The 20,627-nt window shown below is 35.2% G+C and overlaps 1 protein-coding gene across 9 annotated transcripts in view; it reads left to right on the top strand.

Annotated features, from left to right (window-relative positions):
- PCLO (piccolo presynaptic cytomatrix protein) overlaps window positions 1-20,627 on the top strand; it is a 402,165-nt gene that overhangs the window by 14,451 nt on the left and 367,087 nt on the right. For all 9 annotated transcript variants that reach the window (XR_004032228.1, XM_030822013.1, XM_030822012.1 and 6 more), the window contains exon 3: window positions 13,319-14,725. Coding sequence is in view for 8 of the 9 variants with exons in the window: in XM_030822013.1 (XP_030677873.1) it covers window positions 13,319-14,725 (1,407 nt within the window). In the remaining variant the exon portion in view is untranslated. The remainder of the gene's footprint in view (window positions 1-13,318; window positions 14,726-20,627) is intronic.

Below are 20,627 nucleotides of genomic sequence, written 5' to 3'. Positions count from 1 at the left end.
ATCAACCTCATAGGAAAAAATTCATTCTTCAAAGAATGTAAGAAAATTCTTACTATTCCTGAGAGATATGTAAGAAGATATTTTCTCTATAATTAACATACACAAATTTCAATGGGCTGGTCGAGGGTAAAAAAAAAGGAACTCATTTAATGGTCTAAAAAATAAGGACCTAGAATTTTCCCAGATTACATAGAGTTAAAAAACAAAAGAAAAAAAGGTATTTACTTACTTAACATCTACCATACTTCAGGTATGTTCTAGACTCTGGGAATATGAGAGTGAACAAATTTGACAAAGTCCTTCCCTTATGGAGCATGTATTCTAGTAAGAGTCACAAATAAACAAAACATATGGTGAGACAGATGACAATGTGTTATGAAGAAAATTGAAGTAGGGGAGGGTTGTAGTGTGTTCCAAGAGAGGGATGGGGTTGGGTTGTAGGGTTCCCTCACTCCCTTCTATTGGGTGATTACAGTCTGAAATTGATGAGTTACTTGGCAATCTAGAATTTTTAATGTTGACTAAAATTCTAATCGGCTGTAGTCCCAACTGAGGCTGTGGGTCAAGGGTGAGGGTACTAAGGAAGGAAAGGGTGTGAATGTACCCAGGAGTGTGGATAACTCTGAGATGTTTTCTTCACTCCTGCCTGTTGTAATGTGGATGTAGAGGAATGAGCATTTTGTGAAATCCACAGCATAAGGAGCTATTTCTATTCCTAAAAACAGGTAATAGTATAATGTGGTCTTATGAAAAAATTCACCTTGGGTAACAAGGTAAAAATACATTAGATTTTTAATTTATACATAAAAAATAAAATCAAAATCTACTATTTGATACTCTAATGGCTACCACAAAAAAAACTAAAAGCAAAAGTTAATACTGATTGATTCCAGAAAGTAAGGCTTGGCGGTAGTGAGGGAGGCTTTTACTTTTTATGCCATACGTTTATGCACTATTTTTTTATTTTTTAAATTCATGTTATAACTAAAATTAACACTAGTATAATTTAAAAACTCTAAATCATCAAATGCTTAAACAAGTATATGATATAAAGGGTTAAAGGACTTGATTCTTCATTTTTACATCTTCAGAATTGGTATTCTTCTTGGTGTAATGTCAAGGATTTTTCATTCCAAATAACAATGAGGATTTGAAATATTTTAAGCCTGTGATGCCAAGTTTGGTCAGTTTCTTTGTTCATTCTTTGCTTGTCACAGCCATGTATGCTTTAACTGGTCCTAATGTTTGCATGAAGCCAATAGAAAAAAATAAAATACCTCTATTCTATGCATAAGGTTTTTGGAAAACAAAGTTTATTGGGTTTTTTGCGATTCTCTGATAGTCTCTATGGTATTCATACTGTTTAAAGTGAGAATATCCTAATTATAACGAAATGAATTTGCCTTTATTTTTTTTTATTTTTTATTTTTTTTTTTGAGAAGGAGTCTCGCTGTGTCGCCCAGGCTGGAGTGCAGTGGCGCAATCTCGGCTCACTGCAAGCTCCACCTCTCAGGTTCACGCCATTCTCCTGCCTCAGCCTCTCCGAGTAGCTGGGACTACAGGCGCCCACCACCACGCCCGGCTAATTTTTTGTATTTGTAGTAGAGACGGGGTTTCACCGTGCTCTCGATCTCCTGACCTCGTGATCCGCCCGCCTTGGCCTCCCAAAGTGCTGGGATTACAAGCGTGAGCCACCGCGCCCGGCGAATTTACCTTTATTTAAAGTAGTTTTCTAATTAAAGAAATATAATTCAATGATTTAAAAACATGTATTATTTAATTACGTTTACAAACACTATATTTGTTTAGCTCTCATCGTTGATGTGATCCAGTTTGCACTGTTTTCTTATGATTTGGATATGCCCTGTATTTATGTGTTAATATACACCTATAATATACATTATATGTAATATTAATATTATATACATAAGTTTAATCATTAGAACCAAAGCTTTTTTTTTTTTTTTTTTTTAGCTTCAGCTTTTAAATGACTAGATATTTCAGGTATCTTTCTGGAGAGCCAGCTTTCATAATGTCTAGTAAGCCTGTTGTTATATATTATTAGCTTGGTAGGAACAGATGTTCTGCTGTGAAGGCAGATACCCACCGTTAAGATCATTATTGGGTCTGGGTGCGGTGGTTCATGCTTGTAATCCCAGCATTTTGGGAGGTTGAGGCGGGTGGATCATCTGAGGTCAGGAGTTCGAGATCAGCCTGGCCAACATGGTGAAACCCTGTCTCTGCTAAAAATACAAAAAATTAGCTGGGCGTGGTGGTGGACGCTTGTAATCCCAGCTACTCTGGAGTCTGAGTGAGGCAGGGGAATCACCTGAACCCGGGAGGCGGAGGTTGCACTGAGCCTAGGTCATGCCGCTGCAGTCCACCGTGGGCGACAAGAGTGAAACGGTCTCAGCAAAAAAAAAAAAAAAAAAATGTATTTATTGGATCAGTAAGCTGAATATAGTAAAGGGTTAACTTTCTCATTGTTTATATTCCTTGAGGAAGCACACATATCTAACAGTTTCCCCTATTTTACATCTTTAATTTATAACTAAACTAAATTCTCTTGGTATCTTAATCTTAGTGTAGATAAGTATAATCTCCATTTAGAAATAATTCAAATATATTATTACATTGAAGATAAAGAGGTAAATAATCTGCTAGAAGTTTATACTGGTTATCCTTAAAGTAATAATAGTATGAAGTGCATCAGTAAGGTGTCAAACAATATGGGTTCTGGTCCTAGCTCTGCCTCTCACATATGTCCACTCTTAGTGACATGACTATGAATTCACTGAAAAGTATATCTTGTTACCTTTGATAAGGAAGCAACATTTTCACTACAAACAATGTTTCTTGTCTTTATCTTACTTCAATAAGAAAGGAGTTTGGTCTCTTGTCACAGGGAAGAGAGATTGTAGTTTGAACACCATGCATTTCAAACTGTGCACGAGGCACTTTATATGCATTTTGTCATTTTATGCTCTTTTAATGAGGTGGTATCCACATTTTAAAGATGAGTAAAGAAATTAAGAAAATCAGAGTTCATATTATAAAGTATTTTGAAATCTGCCATGCCTCTTGATAAATTAATCATAAGATGGTGCTTTGGAAAACTGGAAAATACGAGATTTTAAAGTTGGATAACGTGGGTATGAATCCTACCTAGATCAGCTACTTATTTGTTGTGTGATTTGCTCAGGTGACTTTATTTTTTTTTTAAGGGTTTAGTTTCATTATTTGTAATGTGAGAGTATTCATAAGCTAAAAATCACATTTCCAATATAAGTGGAAGGGCTCTGAAATTAAAATTGTAGATAAACATTCATTGTTATTACTATTACCACTACTGATAAAAATCTTTATAACATTCTAATAGGCAGATAGGGATAGCACCATCATTATTGACCCCATTGGTAGATAAGAAAACTGGGGTCAAGAATTTAAATTACTTTTGCACAGTCACAGAATTACTTGGCAATGGATCCCATACAAGAAATGAGATTTGCTGACCCAAAATTTAGCACCTTTTTATAGGAGATCACATTGTCCTTAATTGGATTACTTGATTCACCATACCATTTTCTAAATTTCTAGGTTATGGCAAGTGTATGTATGTGTGTACATTTACATATCCTTAAAGTTATAAAGAAATTAATGTTCTTGGCAGGGATATTTTCAGAATACTTAGTTTAAAAAAATCGAGGTTTAAGAGTACTTGTTTTTTCCTTCATACATGCTTCTGTCCAAACCAGAGACTTACATTAATTCATATTTCTTTGTTCTCTAAGAAAGCTGTGAACTCCTACTCTGAGCAGGCCACTGTGTTCAAAATTCAGACTAGAGATGATGAAGGTCATAACTTTAACGGGCTACTGTCAGAAATAGAATTCAGAGTCTAAAAAGAGAGCCAAATGCTTAGCAATTTGAGATGGAATCTTGTTTGTAAAAGAGAATATGAAAAAGTACATATAGATGAGATCAGTTCTCACTTCAATATAAAGTAGTAAAGTGCCTTTCCTATTATTTCTCTCTAATAAAAAAATCACTTGCAATACAATTTATAGAAATATGACACTTCAACTCTTTGTTCAGCAAAGTAAGCATTACCAGTTGAATACTTAAAACAACTCTTATGAACAGATTTCTACGTATGCAACGTAATTTAAAGAAATCAAGTAGCAGGCTTTACTATGTGAACATGTGATTAGGGTTCTGTAGTTGTATTTTTGGGGAAAATTTTTAATGTGTAGATCTTTTTAAATTTATTTAAAGTTTTTAACTTATTGACAGGATAGTTAATCCTGTAAATGGGTTAAAGAAATAGTCAGAAGGAAATAAATGACAATGAAAAATGTAGATAAGATTTGTAAAACATTTTTGAAAATAATGTAATACAGATTAATCGGATTAATCATAATTTTAAATTCAGATTTTTCTTAAACATACTGTTAAATGGTTATACATATATCTATGTAAAATTTTAATAATTGACAGTTGTAAGGAGCATCTATTCACAGAGAGCTAAAATAGGCTAAAAGTTCCTTATGAACATTCTTTTTATAGAGGCCTTAATATATTTAAGGATTTCATAAATTTTTCTTTTTTTTTGAGAAGGAGTTTCACTCTTGTTGTCCAGGCTGGAGTGCCATGGTGTGATCTCAGCTCACTGCAACCTCCGCCTCCCAGGTTTAAGCAATTCTCCTGCCTCAGTCTCCTGAGTAGCTGGGATTAGAGGCATGTGCCACCTCACCTGGCTAATTTTGTATTTTTAGTAGAGACAGGGTTTCACCATGTTGGTCAGGCTGGTGTTGAACTCCTGACCCCTGGTGATCTGCCCCGCTTAACCTCCCAAAGTGTGCAGATTACAGGCATGAGCCTCTGCACCCAGCGATTTCATGTATTTTAAAAAATATGTTTATTTCCTTCTCAAGTCAACATGCAAGTAATTGGCTTAATTCTAGTGAGCGTCTGATTTAAAGATATGCTGCTTTCAGCATATAGAATGAGTTCATATTTAGACCTTTGATTCTTTTCACTAATATAATCTTTTGTTATTTCTAAATAAAGTAATAAGAGGACAATGCAATAAACTATTCAAATACTTACACACACACTGTCTAATTGGAACCCTTGGATCACAGGCTGCAATATTTTGTGGTAGATCTAGGTGTATGTTAATCAACTGAGGTGTAAAAGTTTGAATTCACCACGAGAGGCAGTTTAGAAGTGTTAATGCATAATGCATGTAAGTTCAATTTACTGATTTGAGATCCTCCTCTCTTTGTGTAATTGTGATACAGTATGGATACACTTTCATGTCCGTGTACTGTAATTATTTTATAAATTGTGCTTTGGTGAAAGTGTCAGGTTTTTTTTTTTTTTTTTTGGACAATCCTGACAAACATATTAAAATATGCTTTTATCACTTGATCCTATTTGTAATGATTTAGAAATGTTATTGCTAGCATTCAGTTAGCATTATTATGGTGAAAAGAGTGCATATTTAGTTTATGTTTTACAAGGTTTGTTTATGGCTACTGAATTACATAGCAGAAATTGTAATCCATGCAATTTCAGAGAGGAGATGTCCATTCAATTTCTGGATGTATTATTTTAAAGAAAATTGTTTTATTAAATTGCTGAGTATGCCATCACAGTTCTGAGGAATGCTAGTGTCTAGTTTTTAACCCAAATAAATTATGCATGAATATGAATAGCTAAAGATGTCAACTACAGTGAGTCATCTGAATCCACACTGCTGTTGGGGAGTAACTGCCTCTGTGGGGGAGCTCATGTGGCTTGAGTAGTCCTTGAGTAGCACAAAACATAATCTGTTATCAAACTTTATCTCAATTTCATCTTCCTAATACTGATTTTTAAAACCTTTAGCCTGGTTATATTATATATTTTTGGTATTCAAAGTAATAGAAGGTCTTCAATAAGTATTTCAAAATAATATGATGAGAAATAGGAGAAAAGACTTTTGCATAGTTTACCATTAAATAATATCTAAAAATTACTTGGTATCCAACATAGAGGTAAAAGTAAGCAGAAGTGTTTGCTCTTTTTTTTTTTTTTTTTTTTTTTTTTGAGACGGAGTCTTGCTATGTCTCCCAGGCTGGATTGCAGTGGCGTGATCTCAACTCACTGCAACCTCCATCTCCTGGGTTCAAGCGATTCTGCTGCCTCAGCCTCCCGAGTAGCTGGGATTACAGGCACATGCCAGCACACTGGGCTAATTTTTGTATTTTTAGTAGAGACGGGGTTTCACCATGTTGGCCAGGCTGGTTTTGGACTCCTGACCTCAGGTGATCTGCCCGCCTTGGCGTCCCAAAGTGCTGGGATTACAGATGTGAGCCACCGTGCCTGGCCGTGTTTGCACTTTTTAAAAGTTTATATGAGGAGACAAGAGGAAACAATTGGAAAATACTGTAAATCACTACATATTTGAATTTAAATGCTGTGGTTCGGGGTATAATGGTACTGTAATAGTTGAAAAACAGCAGACGTTCATTGATGATGGAATAAACATGACAAAGGAGGAAATTCAATGTGGATTGTAAAAGATCAATAGCATTTACATAAACATGATAGGAGCCCAAAGTTGACTGGGAGTCATGACTCAGGTAAGAGAGAATAGGAATACTGCTTTGATGGAGTACATAGTCCATTTAGATATTATGGTTTGCAGAAAAGTTTAGTTGTGATGAGTTTAAAAGTAAGAGCCCAACAGGTTTTATTGTACAAAGACAGGAAAATAGCACGATTGAAGAAAATTTAGCAGCTGATGTGAACAGTACAAAAAGAGCAAATATAGATTCCTAACATTGTGTTTGTTCTTTTGATGTTTCATTATTCCAAGTACTACTGCTATGTAATTGAGCAGAGATCATATTATGAATATTACATTGATGTGTTTAAATTTTCCAGTTAGAGTTACATAGAAGAGAAGATGTTGGTCATTATGCTTTCTGGAATTGTGTGTGTGTCGGGGCGGGGGGCGGGTGGGGAGGGCTTCCATTCTGTTTTGAATCTTAATAAATTAATAATAATTCTGAGCAGGAATATGCTTTAGTTCTGAAACCCCCAAATTTATCAACTCACTTCATTGCTTAGATATATCAAATTGATTATTTTGAGTCATTATTGAAGATACACTCTTAAAAATCAGAATATAATTTTTTGGTAATCAATAGCTTTGATACTTTATTTTGAAAGTGGCACCATTAATTGATACTCTTTATGTGAAGTTCACAATTAAACGTTCAAGTAGTGCTTCTTGAAAAATCTAAATAGGGTGCTTATGATTATCTATCAAAGGCTTTAGCCAATGAACTTGTATTACTATATTTGACACCTCTCATACATAACAAAGGCTTAACAAAATAAAACTGCAAGGATTGAATTAAGCAGACAGGTGTGTTGGAATTATATGCAGATCCACATTAGAATACACAGTGGTCTCAGAATGAGCAGAAATCCTGTCTGATCATCTTCTTACCCCCATTTATATAGCACATTAAATCAGAAGACTAAAGGAACAAAAACTTTTATGCCTTCCTTTCGTTCCTTTCCACAGAGATAATTGAATTTAAGTAGCTCATTAAACAGTTATATCTTCACACCTTGAATTTCATTTATGCAGCTTCTGTAAGTAAGGCTATAGATAGGGAAAGCAAAGATGGCTATTTTTCCTTATTTGTCATATAAAATCTGGAATTTAGGAAAAGTTCAGGCTTGACAGATCTATCTAAGACAGTTGGATTCTTCCCTTTTAATGTTTGCACATTGAAGTAGGAGTCGTTTCAGGACACATTGATATGGTTGTAGGCTCTCCTGGTAGAGTTTATTCCATTTCTCCCACCATTTGTCAAATGGATGTGGATTGTAGTATAATGTTGCAGAGGCAGTGCCACTTTTGACAGGGCATTTGGGAAGTTCTTTAGGAAACCTTTGTGGAAGGCATCTGCTGTGAATCAGGCTTGGCTGCAGAGATTGTCTGCCTAATGTTCTCCATCTTCTGTGAATCAGGCATGGGGAGGAAGTGATAAGGACTAAAATCATCTAAGATTTTCATTTATGGCTATAGCAGATGGAAACCCAATCATGCTGAATGAAGGGACCAAGTGTATTATAGGTACTGTGTGTAACTGGCAGCAAGTGTCTGGGGCAGGTATGTCCCTACTCAGTATTGGAGATAAAGGTTTAATTTTGGAAGTGAAACAAGACAGTGATTATCTCCAGGCAAGAAAAATATTTATGGCTAGCAGATGTTGTAATTATGAGAGACTCTTCAATTTGAATCGAAATGAGAATAGATTTTCAGTGGCCTAAGGTACAAAGTAGGGTTCTATGGAGAATGGCATGCATCTTGAGAATGCTGTACAGATTGGCTAAACAGTGGAAGATTCACAGTAAACACAGAGCGCAGTTAAATATTTTAATTTGTTTAATTCAAACTAGTTCAAAAAATGTTTGTGAACATAACTGATGCTTAAAGTGTCATTTATACACTGGAGATTAATAGAAAGACTACCATGAGTAAGTCTTTACAGTTTGTTGTTTTGAGCCTTTGGGGAGATACAGGCTTGGAAATAGCAGAATTACATAAATACTAGCATAAGAACACCAACAGAATTATATACTTTAAATTTCTTGTAAAAATTTTTACTTTATTTCATAGATAAAGGCATTGAGGTTTGAAGGCGAGTGGTTGTATTAAACAGGTTACTTTTGGTGAAAATGTGAAGTGTTTGAGAAATAATAATGGCCAAATGAGAGACAGTGGCTTTGGAAATGTGAGAGAAACTTTCACAAGCAATCCAGACCCACTTCAGAATAAATCGGAATGTGGTAAAAATATTATGAGATTTTGAACTTGGGTAACTGAGAAAGCAGTGGAAGTATTACTATTCATTGCTCATCCTCAGTGCACTGTGAAAGACCTGACTGACAGCAAAGATGGTTGGTGATGTTAATGCTGGGGCTGGTTATGGACTTTTTCATTTGGTCAATATGTAGGAGAGATTTTTTTCTTTTTTCATTTTCTTTTTTCTTTTTGTCAGTTGCATTAGGGGCTTGCAAATGCTGCTGTTTTCAGTACAAGACTGTTAAGTGCTGAAATACAAATCATTTCTACCTTCAACAGATTTGGCCAGTATAATTAAATAAAAGGAGGTTCAACCTGTATTCTAGCAATAAGGGGGAACGTTGATGGATCAAATATCTTTTCTGTGTTGTTTATCAAAGTTAAAATAAATGTGGTCATTTAAAGGACAAAAGATGAGGGGGTGGAGTCTGTTCAAGCAAAGGGTATATTAGGAGAAAAGCAGAATTCTCTCCCTGTGAAGGGACAGTGACTCCTATTTTCCACCTCCTTTTTACTAACTCTCCTAACTATCTGCTTAGGTAGAGATATATCCATGTACATTTATAAACCACAGTGAATCATTTGATTTTGGAATAAAGATAGTATAAAATGTGTCCCAGTGTTGATATACATGATACATTAAATATGTCTGGTAGTGTTCTAATTTTACAGCTGTCCAAAGATAATGTTAGGGCATACTGGCTATGTATGAAGCTCCAATGTTCAGATTGCAAAGAAACTTAGAATTTTACTAATAAAACCAAATACATCCCAAGAAATTTTTCAGAGGAAAAAAAGAGAAACTAGTATCAAAGAATCACCACAATATCATCAGATTTGTTTTGTATGTAGAATATTTATTCAGTTCTTTTTTCAAGTACATCTTGTCTTCATTCATTGTACTTTATTTTTTGTGAAGGTTTAAGTTTATTTCTTCTATGTCTTTAGTGATATTTAAAATTTTTATTTAATTAAGTTTACCAGAAAGTTCTGTTAGAAAACATGACGAGGCTTTAATTCTGCCATCTATATTGTCTGCTGACTGTTATCTAAAGATAATTGTTTTCTCTTTTTAAAACAATTTGAATTGGGATTTTATATCATAATTTTTTAATCTCTTTATTATACTTTAAGTTCTGGGATACATGTACAGAACGTGCAGGTGTGTTACATAGGTATACATGTGCCATGGTGGTTTGCTGCACCCACCAACCTGTCATCTACATTAGGTATTTCTCCTAATGCTATCACCCCCTATCTCTGCACTCCCCGAGAGGCCCCAGTGTGTGATGTTCTCCTCCCTGTGTCCATGTGTTCTCATCGTTCAACTCCCACTTATGATATCTACCATAACCTTGAAATTGTCTTATGCATTCACTTGTTTGATTGTTATATAGCCTCCATCAGGACAGGGATATTTGCTGCTGCTTCTTTTTTTTTTTCTTTTTGAGACAGTCTTGCTTTGTCACCCAGGCTGGAGTGCTTCTCAGCTCAATGCAACCTCCACCTCCCAGGTTTAAGCAATTCTCCTGCTTCAGCCTCCCGAATGGCTGGGACTGCAGGCATGCACCACCACACCTGGCTAATTTTTGTATTTTTAATAGAGACAATGTTTCACCATGTTGGCCAGGCTGGTCTTGAACTCCTGACCTCAGGAGATCCGCCCATGTTGGCCTTCCAAAGTGCTGGGATTACAGGCCTGAACCACAGCGCCCGGCCTGATTTTTGCTTCTTTCATTTGGTGGTATTTGCCTTGTAGAAGGTGCTCAATAAATATTTCAATAAAAGAATAAGTATTGTTTATTTTGAAACTACTTTGGTTATGACACTTGTTAAAAAGAATAAAAGCAATTAATGGTAATGAAAATTACTAATCCTGGAAATTTGTAATTTAAACTAGTTGTGGGTACAGATCTTGCACGTAATAGGTATTTTATAGAAAAACTTCAGTGACTATACATGTAAGAATTTTTCCTTTAATTCTATTTTTCTTCTTTTGTCTGGCTGCATGATTATGAGGTGATCATGTGAGGCTATGGAAGAAAATTAATGAGAGAAACATAGTAGAACAGCAGAGTTGACATTGATAATAGAGGATATGAGTGAGTGGGTAGATGCATATTTATAGACATCTTTCCTTCCAATGAGGAAAATGGAGTGAAATTTTCTTACATTTTTGCCTGCCTTTTGCCATGGTACTTGCAGAAGTGGCAACTGTTTGATTGTTTTAGGACTTCAAATATTTATATGTATAAAGAGTTATTTATTTTGTGAAATGCTTCAAACATATAGAAAGGTTAAGACAATACAGTGAGTACAGAGGTGTATAATACCCATATTGAAAACAAATATAATGAGTATCCATGGCTGGGCATGGTGGCTCATGCCTGTGTAATCCCAGCACTTTGGGAGGCTGAGGCGGGCAGATCACAAGGTCAGATCGAGACCATCCTGGCTAACATGGTGAAAACCTGTCTCTACTAAAAAATACCAAAAATCAGCCAGGCGTGGTGGCAGGCGCCTGTAGTCCCAGCTACCCGGGAGGCTGAGGCAGGAGAATGGCGTGAACCTGGGAGGCAGAGCTTGCAGTGAGCGGAGACCAAGCCACTGCACTCCAGCCGGGGCGACAGAGCGAGACTCCCATCTCTAAATAAATAAATAAATGAATGAATGAATGAATGAATGAATATCCGTGTACCAACCACCCATATTTAACAATATCATAATTTTACTTTGTGATTCAGTTTTTAAAACAGAAGTATAACGTTTCAGTTCAAACTGAAAATCTCATTTAACCTTCTCCAAACATAAGTTTACTTTCCATGAGAGTGCAAAATAAGCCTTGTGATACTGGTACATGAGTTTAAATAATTTCAAAGAAGTTTTAAAATGTTTAGGAATGATTAATTCAATTTTTTTTTTCAAAAAGAAATTGTTTGAAAATAGAAAATGTACTGTTTGCCAGCTGAACACTTTGCAATTTTGTATTGTGGGAAGTTTGTCTGGTGCCTGTGCTCCTTATATTTATATATATTTTTTCATTGTGCAGCATTCTGTACAAAGAATTTCAGTGCCAAATTATTTACATTGGTTACGTTGGGTGGAGAATGTTGGATCATGGTATAATTATGTATTCTAAATTATTTTGGTAATATTTAAAATAATCTATTATAAGGAAACATTATTTTAGAATAATAAAAAAGGTAAATATTGAACATAGGTACTTTTAAATTATCTTCTAAAATATGGTATCAAACACAACATCTTTTCACAATAGATGCAATGCAGAAAAGCATTTGCATATTGTGTATATATATATGTATATCTCATATGTATACAAATCTCTCTCATTCACATGCATACATGTACATATATATATCACCAGTCAAATATGTACGTTACTTATGTTGATTTTTCAAGTATCTTCATAAAATTTCTAAGGAAACCATGTTTTCTCTGTTAAATCATGCTATTTGTGATCATTTGAGGGAGTGCTATTGTTTTTTATTTACTTTGTTATTAGAGAATATCCTATTTCTAACTCAACATTGTTAACAATTTGTATTTTAAAACATTTGAATGTCACCTGGGAGGGGGGAGTAATGCTTTGCTAATTTTAAAAATTAGCAATGTGTTCATAATTTAGCAATCCTACTCTGGGCTGTATATCTTAAAACTGATTATGAGCCATCAATAGAGAAAATAACTCTCATAACTGATTTATGGTATCTAACATGTTTTATTCCCAGAAACAGAAAACCATGTATAATCTAAGAAAAAACAAGTTTTATGGAAGCTTGTTAAAAAAAAAACATAAAACTTGCTTTTTCTTAAATTATACATGGTTTTCTATTTCTGGGAGTAATCAAAATTTAAGTAAATCAAAGGCAAAGAATAACAGAATTACCATTAGAAGAAACACAAAAGTATATTTTGATTTTTACTTTATATATTCCTTAAAATATAGGGTACTTTAGTTCCTGAGGATTATAATTTTTTTTTTTGAGACAGAGTCTCACTCTGTCACCCAGGCTGGAGTGCAATGGTGTGATCTCGGCTCACTGCAACCTCAGCCTCCTGGGTTCAAGCGATTTTTTTGCCTCAGCCTCCTGAGTAGCTGGGATTACAGGTCTACACCACCATGCCCAGCAAATTTTTGTATTTTTAGTAGAGATGGGGTTTCACCATGTTGGTCAGGCTCGTCTCAAACTCCTGACCTTGTGATCCGCTCACCTCAGCCTCCCAATGTGCTGGGATTACAGGCATGAGCCACCACGCCTGGCCCATTAATTATATTTTAATATCAATTTATTAAAGTAATTTTCTCTATATTTTCTGCTTTGAATGATGAGAGACGTAGTTTCAAATGGCAGTATTCATGTTTTGAAAACATTTTTGTGTTTTTACAGTATTGTCTTGGTGACCATTGTTTTATATTATTTGTAGGTGAAAGAGTGGCTCTGTTTGAACTGTCAAATGAAAAGAGCTCTAGGCGGGGATCTGGCTCCAGTTCCGTCATCACCCCAGCCCAAACCGAAGACTGCACCTGTTACCACTACATCAGCAGTGAGCAAATCATCCCCACAGCCACAGCAGACTTCCCCAAAGAAGGATGCTGCACCTAAACAGGATCTCTCCAAGGCACCTGAGCCTAAAAAGCCACCGCCACTAGTGAAACAACCAACTCTTCATGGCTCTCCTTCAGCCAAGGCCAAGCAGCCCCCTGAGGCAGATTCTTTGTCCAAGCCAGCCCCTGCCAAAGAACCTTCTGTCCCATCTGAGCAGGACAAGGCCCTTATTGCTGATAATAAACCAAAGCAGCCCAAGATGGTAAAGCCAACCACAGACCTTGTATCTTCATCATCAGCAACAACAAAACCTGATATTCCAAGCTCCAAAGTACAGTTACAAGCTGAAGAGAAAACAACCCCTCCTCTAAAAACAGACTCTGCCAAACCCTCGCAGAGTTTTCCACCAACAGGGGAAAAAGTCACCCCATTTGATTCTAAAGCCATACCTCGACCTGCATCAGATTCAAAAATTATTTCACATCCCGGTCCCAGTTCAGAGAGCAAAGGTCAAAAACAAGTTGACCCCGTACAAAAGAAGGAAGAACCCAAGAAAGCACAAACCAAAATGGGTCCTAAACCAGACGCCAAGCCAATGCCAAAAGGGTCACCAGCACCCCCTGGCCCACGACCTACCGCTGGCCAAACTGTCCCCACACCTCAACAGTCCCCAAAGCCTCAGGAGCAGTCAAGACGTTTCAGTCTGAATCTGGGAAGTATTACTGATGCCCCCAAATCACAGCCTACAACTCCTCAAGAGACCGTGACTGGGAAACTCTTTGGGTTTGGAGCATCAATCTTCAGCCAGGCATCAAATTTAATTTCCACTGCAGGCCAACCTGGACCTCATTCACAAAGTGGACCAGGGGCCCCAATGAAACAAGCCCCTGCCCCTTCACAGCCACCTACTTCGCAAGGGCCTCCCAAATCCACAGGTCAAGCACCACCAGCACCTGCAAAAATTATACCTGTGAAAAAGGAAACAAAAGCCCCAGCAGCTGAAAAATTAGAGCCCAAAGCTGAACAAGCTCCAACAGTAAAAAGAACAGAAACAGAAAAAAAGCCACCACCTATTAAGGATAGCAAATCTTTAACAGCTGAGCCTCAAAAGGCTGTCCTTCCCACAAAACTGGAGAAATCTCCCAAACCAGAATCAACCTGTCCTCTCTGCAAAACTGAACTCAACATAGGTTCTAAGGATCCTCCTAACTTCAATACTTGCACTGAATGCAAGAATCAAGTGTGTAATCTCTGTGGATTTAACCCTACACCACATTTGACTGAGGTAAGTTATATATATATATATATTACATATGGAGGTGAGTCTCTGGGTTTATTTTGAAATGTTTGGGTGGCCAAATATCTGAGCAAAAAATACATTTGTAGTGAAGAAAATAAACTGATAATCTTAGAAGTTTCAATTACTTATTACCAGCTTACCTTCTTACTAAGAGTTCATGTTATTTGTACTTTCCTGGGTTAATGTTCCACAAGTAAGAAGATGAAATAAGCTAAGTTAGATGAACATCTTAATTATTAAATTAATATAACAATGAGCCAATCATTCATGAAATAAAGAAAAAAAAATAGCTTTTGAGGACTATTTGGTTTTCACATGTAAACTCCAGATAAAAGGTCTTAATATTTTATTCCCATCTCTAATCCTTCCAGTCTCTGTAATACATTAATAAAAGAAGTTTGGTCGAATATGCATAAACACCATAAAATCTACTATGTTAAGAACAGTTAAAAACTGTTAAGAACTTTTGTGTAAGTTACAAATTTTGCCTAGTAGAAAATAGTGGTTCAAATATATTATATCTAGGCTTTTTATAATTCTGTTTGAAATATTATTTGGCACCCATATGATATGGCACTTTACTAGGAGCTGTGGAAAGAAAGAAAGATATATGGATTTCTGTAACTAACATGAAGGACTTTTTTAATGGGATGATAAGAATACTTTTTCTGCAATGTAAATGACTAAAAAGCAGATGACGAATTTCTAATATAGTTATAAAAGAATGAATCTATTAACGTTAATAGCATGTTAGGGCTATTAGAATATTTAAATCATGGGAGACTAGGGGGTTAAACAATTACTGCTGTCTTAAATAAGTAACAACAATGTTTTAATAAACAGTCTGGGAATTAATCTGAATAATTGTTCCAAGCTCTCATACAAACCAGAAATACTTAAGAATAATTTCATTCCAAAGTCCTTGATTTTGTTATTCATTATGATGAAAAAATTGAATAGATTTTAGCATTTATATAAAATAAGCTTTAGAGTTTGTTTTTGGTGGTGTTCTTGAGTTAAATATTTTTTTAAAAAACCATAGAAAAATTTCATTTTACTTTAAAAAGACATTGGTTTGCTTTGATCTAATTAACACTATATGAAAATGTTGTTGCTACAAGTTTAAGCAGATTTTTTTTCCTCTTTAGCTGTGATGAATAATTTTAACTAAGACTTATCTTAAAGGGACATAAATTTTGGTTTCTCTTAGCACTTCACGCGTGGTAACAACTGTCATTATTAGTTACAGTGTTTTGGATTCAATGTAAAGCAAAACCATAAACAAACCTTAAAAATACACTTTTAGAAGAGCAGTTTTTGGTTGTCAATTCATGAGAGAAAATTTTTCCCCAATACAATTGTATTTATTTTATACATTAAACAAAATTGTACCTTGTAATGAGGATCTTTATAGTATCAACACAACGAAGTTATGAAGCAAACTGCATTTCTAAAAACAAAACTATACTTTTTGCATTTAAAGTATATTTTTACACACTTAAAAATGGGTGTGTAGTGTGAGTTGAGCACTATAACTTAAAATTTTACATATATGTGTATGGATATGCATACATACATATGTGTGTGTGTATCTGAATTATAGTAATTATTAGAATTCTGTCAATATTTGGAAGTCTAATGAGAGTTCCTTGGGTAGAAAGACAATACACCTTTCAGGGAAATCTTTGATTTTCTGTGTGCTGGCAAATTATATTTTGAAAGTGGTAATTTGGAAAGGAGATTTCTTGAATGAAGCAGAGAATTACAAAGGACATGTGTGGAATTTCACTACTTTGAATAGTTTGAAAATCTAAATTGTCTCAAGTATTTAGACCAGTTAGATGAGGTCATACTTCAAATGTGAGTGATCGCATTGGATAATCAGTCATTGTTCAAATTATTTTGCTCTGTGGCAGTTTCTTTGATTTTGGAAGATTAGGTTTCAGAAGGGAAGAAGATCTAACAAAAGCAACTAGTATTCCTGGCTCGCCTTGACTATGCTAATGTACATGAAGTTTTCAGTTAGTATAAGATCTTGGTGACCTCTGGTTTCTAGGTAAAGTTCACTTGGCATCAGGGGAATGAATAAAGGTTAGCTGAGTTATTACATGTTCAGGTAGTCTCTATCATTACTCCATAGGACTTTGGAAAAATGGCAAAAGGAGTTAGTTGAAAAGAATGGCATGTGTTTGCATGTGTGTGTGTATATGCATATATATACACCTTTGTACACATATGTATATATAAACATATATACATATACCCTTATGTATAGATGTATATGTATCCAGCAAACTGTAAATACTATTAACAGGTGTAATTCATGGTACAATGTCAGTGTTCCTACTAATAAATCTTTCTTCATTTCTCCCAGTTAGGAGTTAGGAAAGCATCTCCTCTTAGATCTTTGTTGTGTGTCTATGTTTTCCTTATTCTGCTTGTAATATGTTTCTTGTGATCTAATATTTTCTGCTTGGCTGGTTAGTACTGTACTTCCATGCCAGTCTCAGAGAGGACATTCTGAAAATACTCAGATTTTATGCCTGAAGTCTAAATAAATGATATTCTCTCAAGAAAAGATTCGGTAATTTCATTTATTTTCTTATAAAGTATGTCCAACTCTCTAATACAAGCTTCTGCTTCTCCTGTACTGGTTGCTGTGAGACAGGACATTTTTCCTGCTGGTGCCACCCTGACCCCCTCTCCCTTTGGCTATTCTGTTTCTCTGGTTAGGAGAAGAGCTCATCATATTTTGTCATTGGTTGGGAAGCTGTAGATGGTTTCCCTCTTTCTCCCTCATTAATCAAACACACCTGTCGCTAAGGTTGTTTCCTGTCTCATACACAACACCTCCCACTGTACCTGAGGAGTGCCAACGGCTGCCTGCAGGCCCTGGGGTGCAGCCAGACCTCAACCTAAGCCTTACTGTTTAACTGCTTGATGCCCAGTTTGTATAAATGGCACTATAATCCCTTAACCTCTGACAGCAAGAGACAATTCTTTTAGGCTTTAATTTCTGCCAAGTCAGAAAATACCTTGTACTGGAAAGAGTTTTAAAAATGGCAGTTGAGCTTTCTTAAAAAGCTAGTCTTACAGAATTTGGAAGCATGCTGAGAAAAACAGCTTAAGTTGGCAATCAGTTTACCTAGTGAATTTTTTTGTCATTCTGGTCATCAAATTCAAAATGAGTCAGAATTACTCATAATGAATATTTATTTTATTGTTGTTAGCACTCTTTTCTAAGCTAACTTTTTACTATGAAAATAATATTTAGAAGTAAATTTTTTTCCTCATGTTTCAAGAAGTCCTGGAGTCATAATTTTGCTTCCTTGGCAAGATGATTGTGCATGGCCTAAATAATGTAGGAATTGCTGGGAGATATTTGTCACTATGCAACAAATGAGTCTTTTAAGATAAGACCCAGTGATGTAACTGAGATTTTTTGAGATCTTTACTCTGCCTGGGTGGCTTCCACATTTTCCATTAAATACTCAAAAATGGCCTAGTGAAGATATCCTGCATTTCTTAGTTTGCAAACACATACCTTCCTTTTACTTTAATGGCCATTACTTAATATATTAAAAAGCATATATGTTCAGTACTCAGAAGCATTTACATACACACACACAAAAGAAATTAAAGGCTAAAAGAATTATCAATAAGAAGAAATAAATAAGGATAAAAGAATTCTACCATTAATTAGTTTCAAAAGAATTACATAATGGAGATTGGTCAGCACAGTGGCTCATGCCTGTAATGCCAGCACTTTGGGAGGCCGAAGTGGGCAGATCACTTGAGGTCAGGAGTTTGAGACCAGCCTGGCCAACAAGGTAAAATCTTGTCTCTACTAGATATATGAGAAAGCTGGCATGGTGGTTTGTGCCTGTAGTCCTAGCTACTCAGGAAGCTGAGGAAGGAGAATTGCTTAAACCTGGGAGACGGAGGTTGCAATGAACTAAGTTTGCCCCACTGCACTCCAGCCTGGACAACACAGAGAGACTTTGTCTCAAATAATAATAATAATAACAACAACAACAAAAATAACATAATGGAGATCTACATTAATTAAAAATTTCTGGTACCCATGGCAAAGAATACACCTGATAGCAATTTTAAAGTCAGTATAAAAAAGTTTATAAGCTGGCCAGTTAAAAAAAATTAGGAAATTAATTTGTCATTAATTTTTAAGATAAATTTGATGTACTTTTTATTGAGCAATATTTAGTTAAAATATTCAATGAGTAATTCAAAATAAAGCTGTATTTTTGTTTAAATAAATTTAAACCAAAAGTAATTTTCTTCTTAGTTCCCATTTTTCTATGCATTTTTACATAGTTAATGTTCTACTCTGTATAGTAGTTCTGTATCTCAGTAAACATATAACATTTCTCCATATAATTAAACACCCAAAGTAACATTTTAAATAATTATTACCTAATTCTATGGATGTATGTTTTTATTATACACATTTTTCTTACATTCAGGATTTAGGCTGTTGTCATTTTTAACGAATTTTCTGGACAAAAATGTTAGTATTTTTAACTATTTCCCAAGGAAAACTTGTACTAGGGTTGCTACATCAAGGGATGAGGACCTTGGAATAACAAATTCTCTTTGGAAATGTGATAGCAGTCAACATTGCCACCACTAGTATATGTGATTTCTTTCTCACTATAGCCTTCCAAACTTGAATAATATCTAAAATAATATTTAATTTGGAAGTCTAAAAGTGCTGTAATGTTGTTCTTTTGCCTTATATTTTTGGATTACCATGTGTTTTTATTTTAGATATTAAACATAAATAGATGATTTTAATTATGATCCAGAGAAAAAAAAACTGTGCGATGTTTGAAAGGTAAATTGATATTAATAACTGCTTAATAAATTATAATAGGGCAGCTATTTTGACTTGGCCTATGTGAGGCCATTGTACTAAGCACTTTTCTCACCACAGCCCTGTGGGATAGGTTTTGTTGTATTTTAGAGATTAGGAGAATGAGTATCTGAGAGGTGTAGCTATCAAGCCACAAGGTATAGTTCAGAGGTTAAGCCAGTGGTCTCTTTACTATATTGTTTAGAAAACCTAAGGCACTAGGTAATAATGCCACTTGTTCAGTGCTCTCTTAAAGTTGCATCAGTTGGTAATTGCTAGGATTTTAATACCAACAAACTTGTAAATATACGCATAACATTCAGGTAACATTTGGGGCCCTTGGAATAATGATGGCTGTGTTACATGGTTGAATTTAGAAGAATGGAGCAGATTCAGAGGTTCAGAGAAGCATAGAGGCTGGAATCATTGTGCAAGTGTTTTTTCCAGCTAAGTCTACCAGCTGGCCACCATTCCTAGGTGAAAGTATATGGTTCAATGTTCAAATGATTTATCTGCCTTTCTAGTGAGTATGAGTGTATAAAACATAGTTGTTCCAGTTGCAAGAAATACTGTTATATTATTTCCAATGCATGCAAAGACTTTACTCCGTGAAAATGGTAAGTGTCTCAGTGTTTCATTGGTCGTGGTGGTCAAGTCTTTGCTTCTATCTTTTTTGTGTAGTCTTTTTTTTGTTAGATTCCCAGAAATGGAATTATTGGGCCATAGGTTATGCACATTCTAACTTTGTTTTCCACAGTGGTTGTATTAATATTCTAACGAAGTTTGCGTGTATGCTACTATTTTTCTGGAGATGATCTGAAATAATAGTCACTGGTCACATGTGCTGATGTGGCTAACTGAAATTAGGATGCGCTTGAAGTGTAAAATACAAATTTGATTTCAAAAACTTAGTATGAAAAAAGTTAAATATCTCAAAAATAATTTTTGTTGATTATATATAAAAGTGATATTTTAGAATATTGGGTTAGTATTGTTCTTATATTATGACTTGTT

The sequence above is a fragment of the Nomascus leucogenys genome, chromosome 11 (assembly GCF_006542625.1).
Source record: "Nomascus leucogenys isolate Asia chromosome 11, Asia_NLE_v1, whole genome shotgun sequence".
Taxonomy (NCBI): domain Eukaryota; kingdom Metazoa; phylum Chordata; class Mammalia; order Primates; family Hylobatidae; genus Nomascus; species Nomascus leucogenys.
The sequence above is the reverse complement of the archived record's forward strand: the minus strand, read 5'-3'. Positions and strand labels throughout refer to the sequence as shown.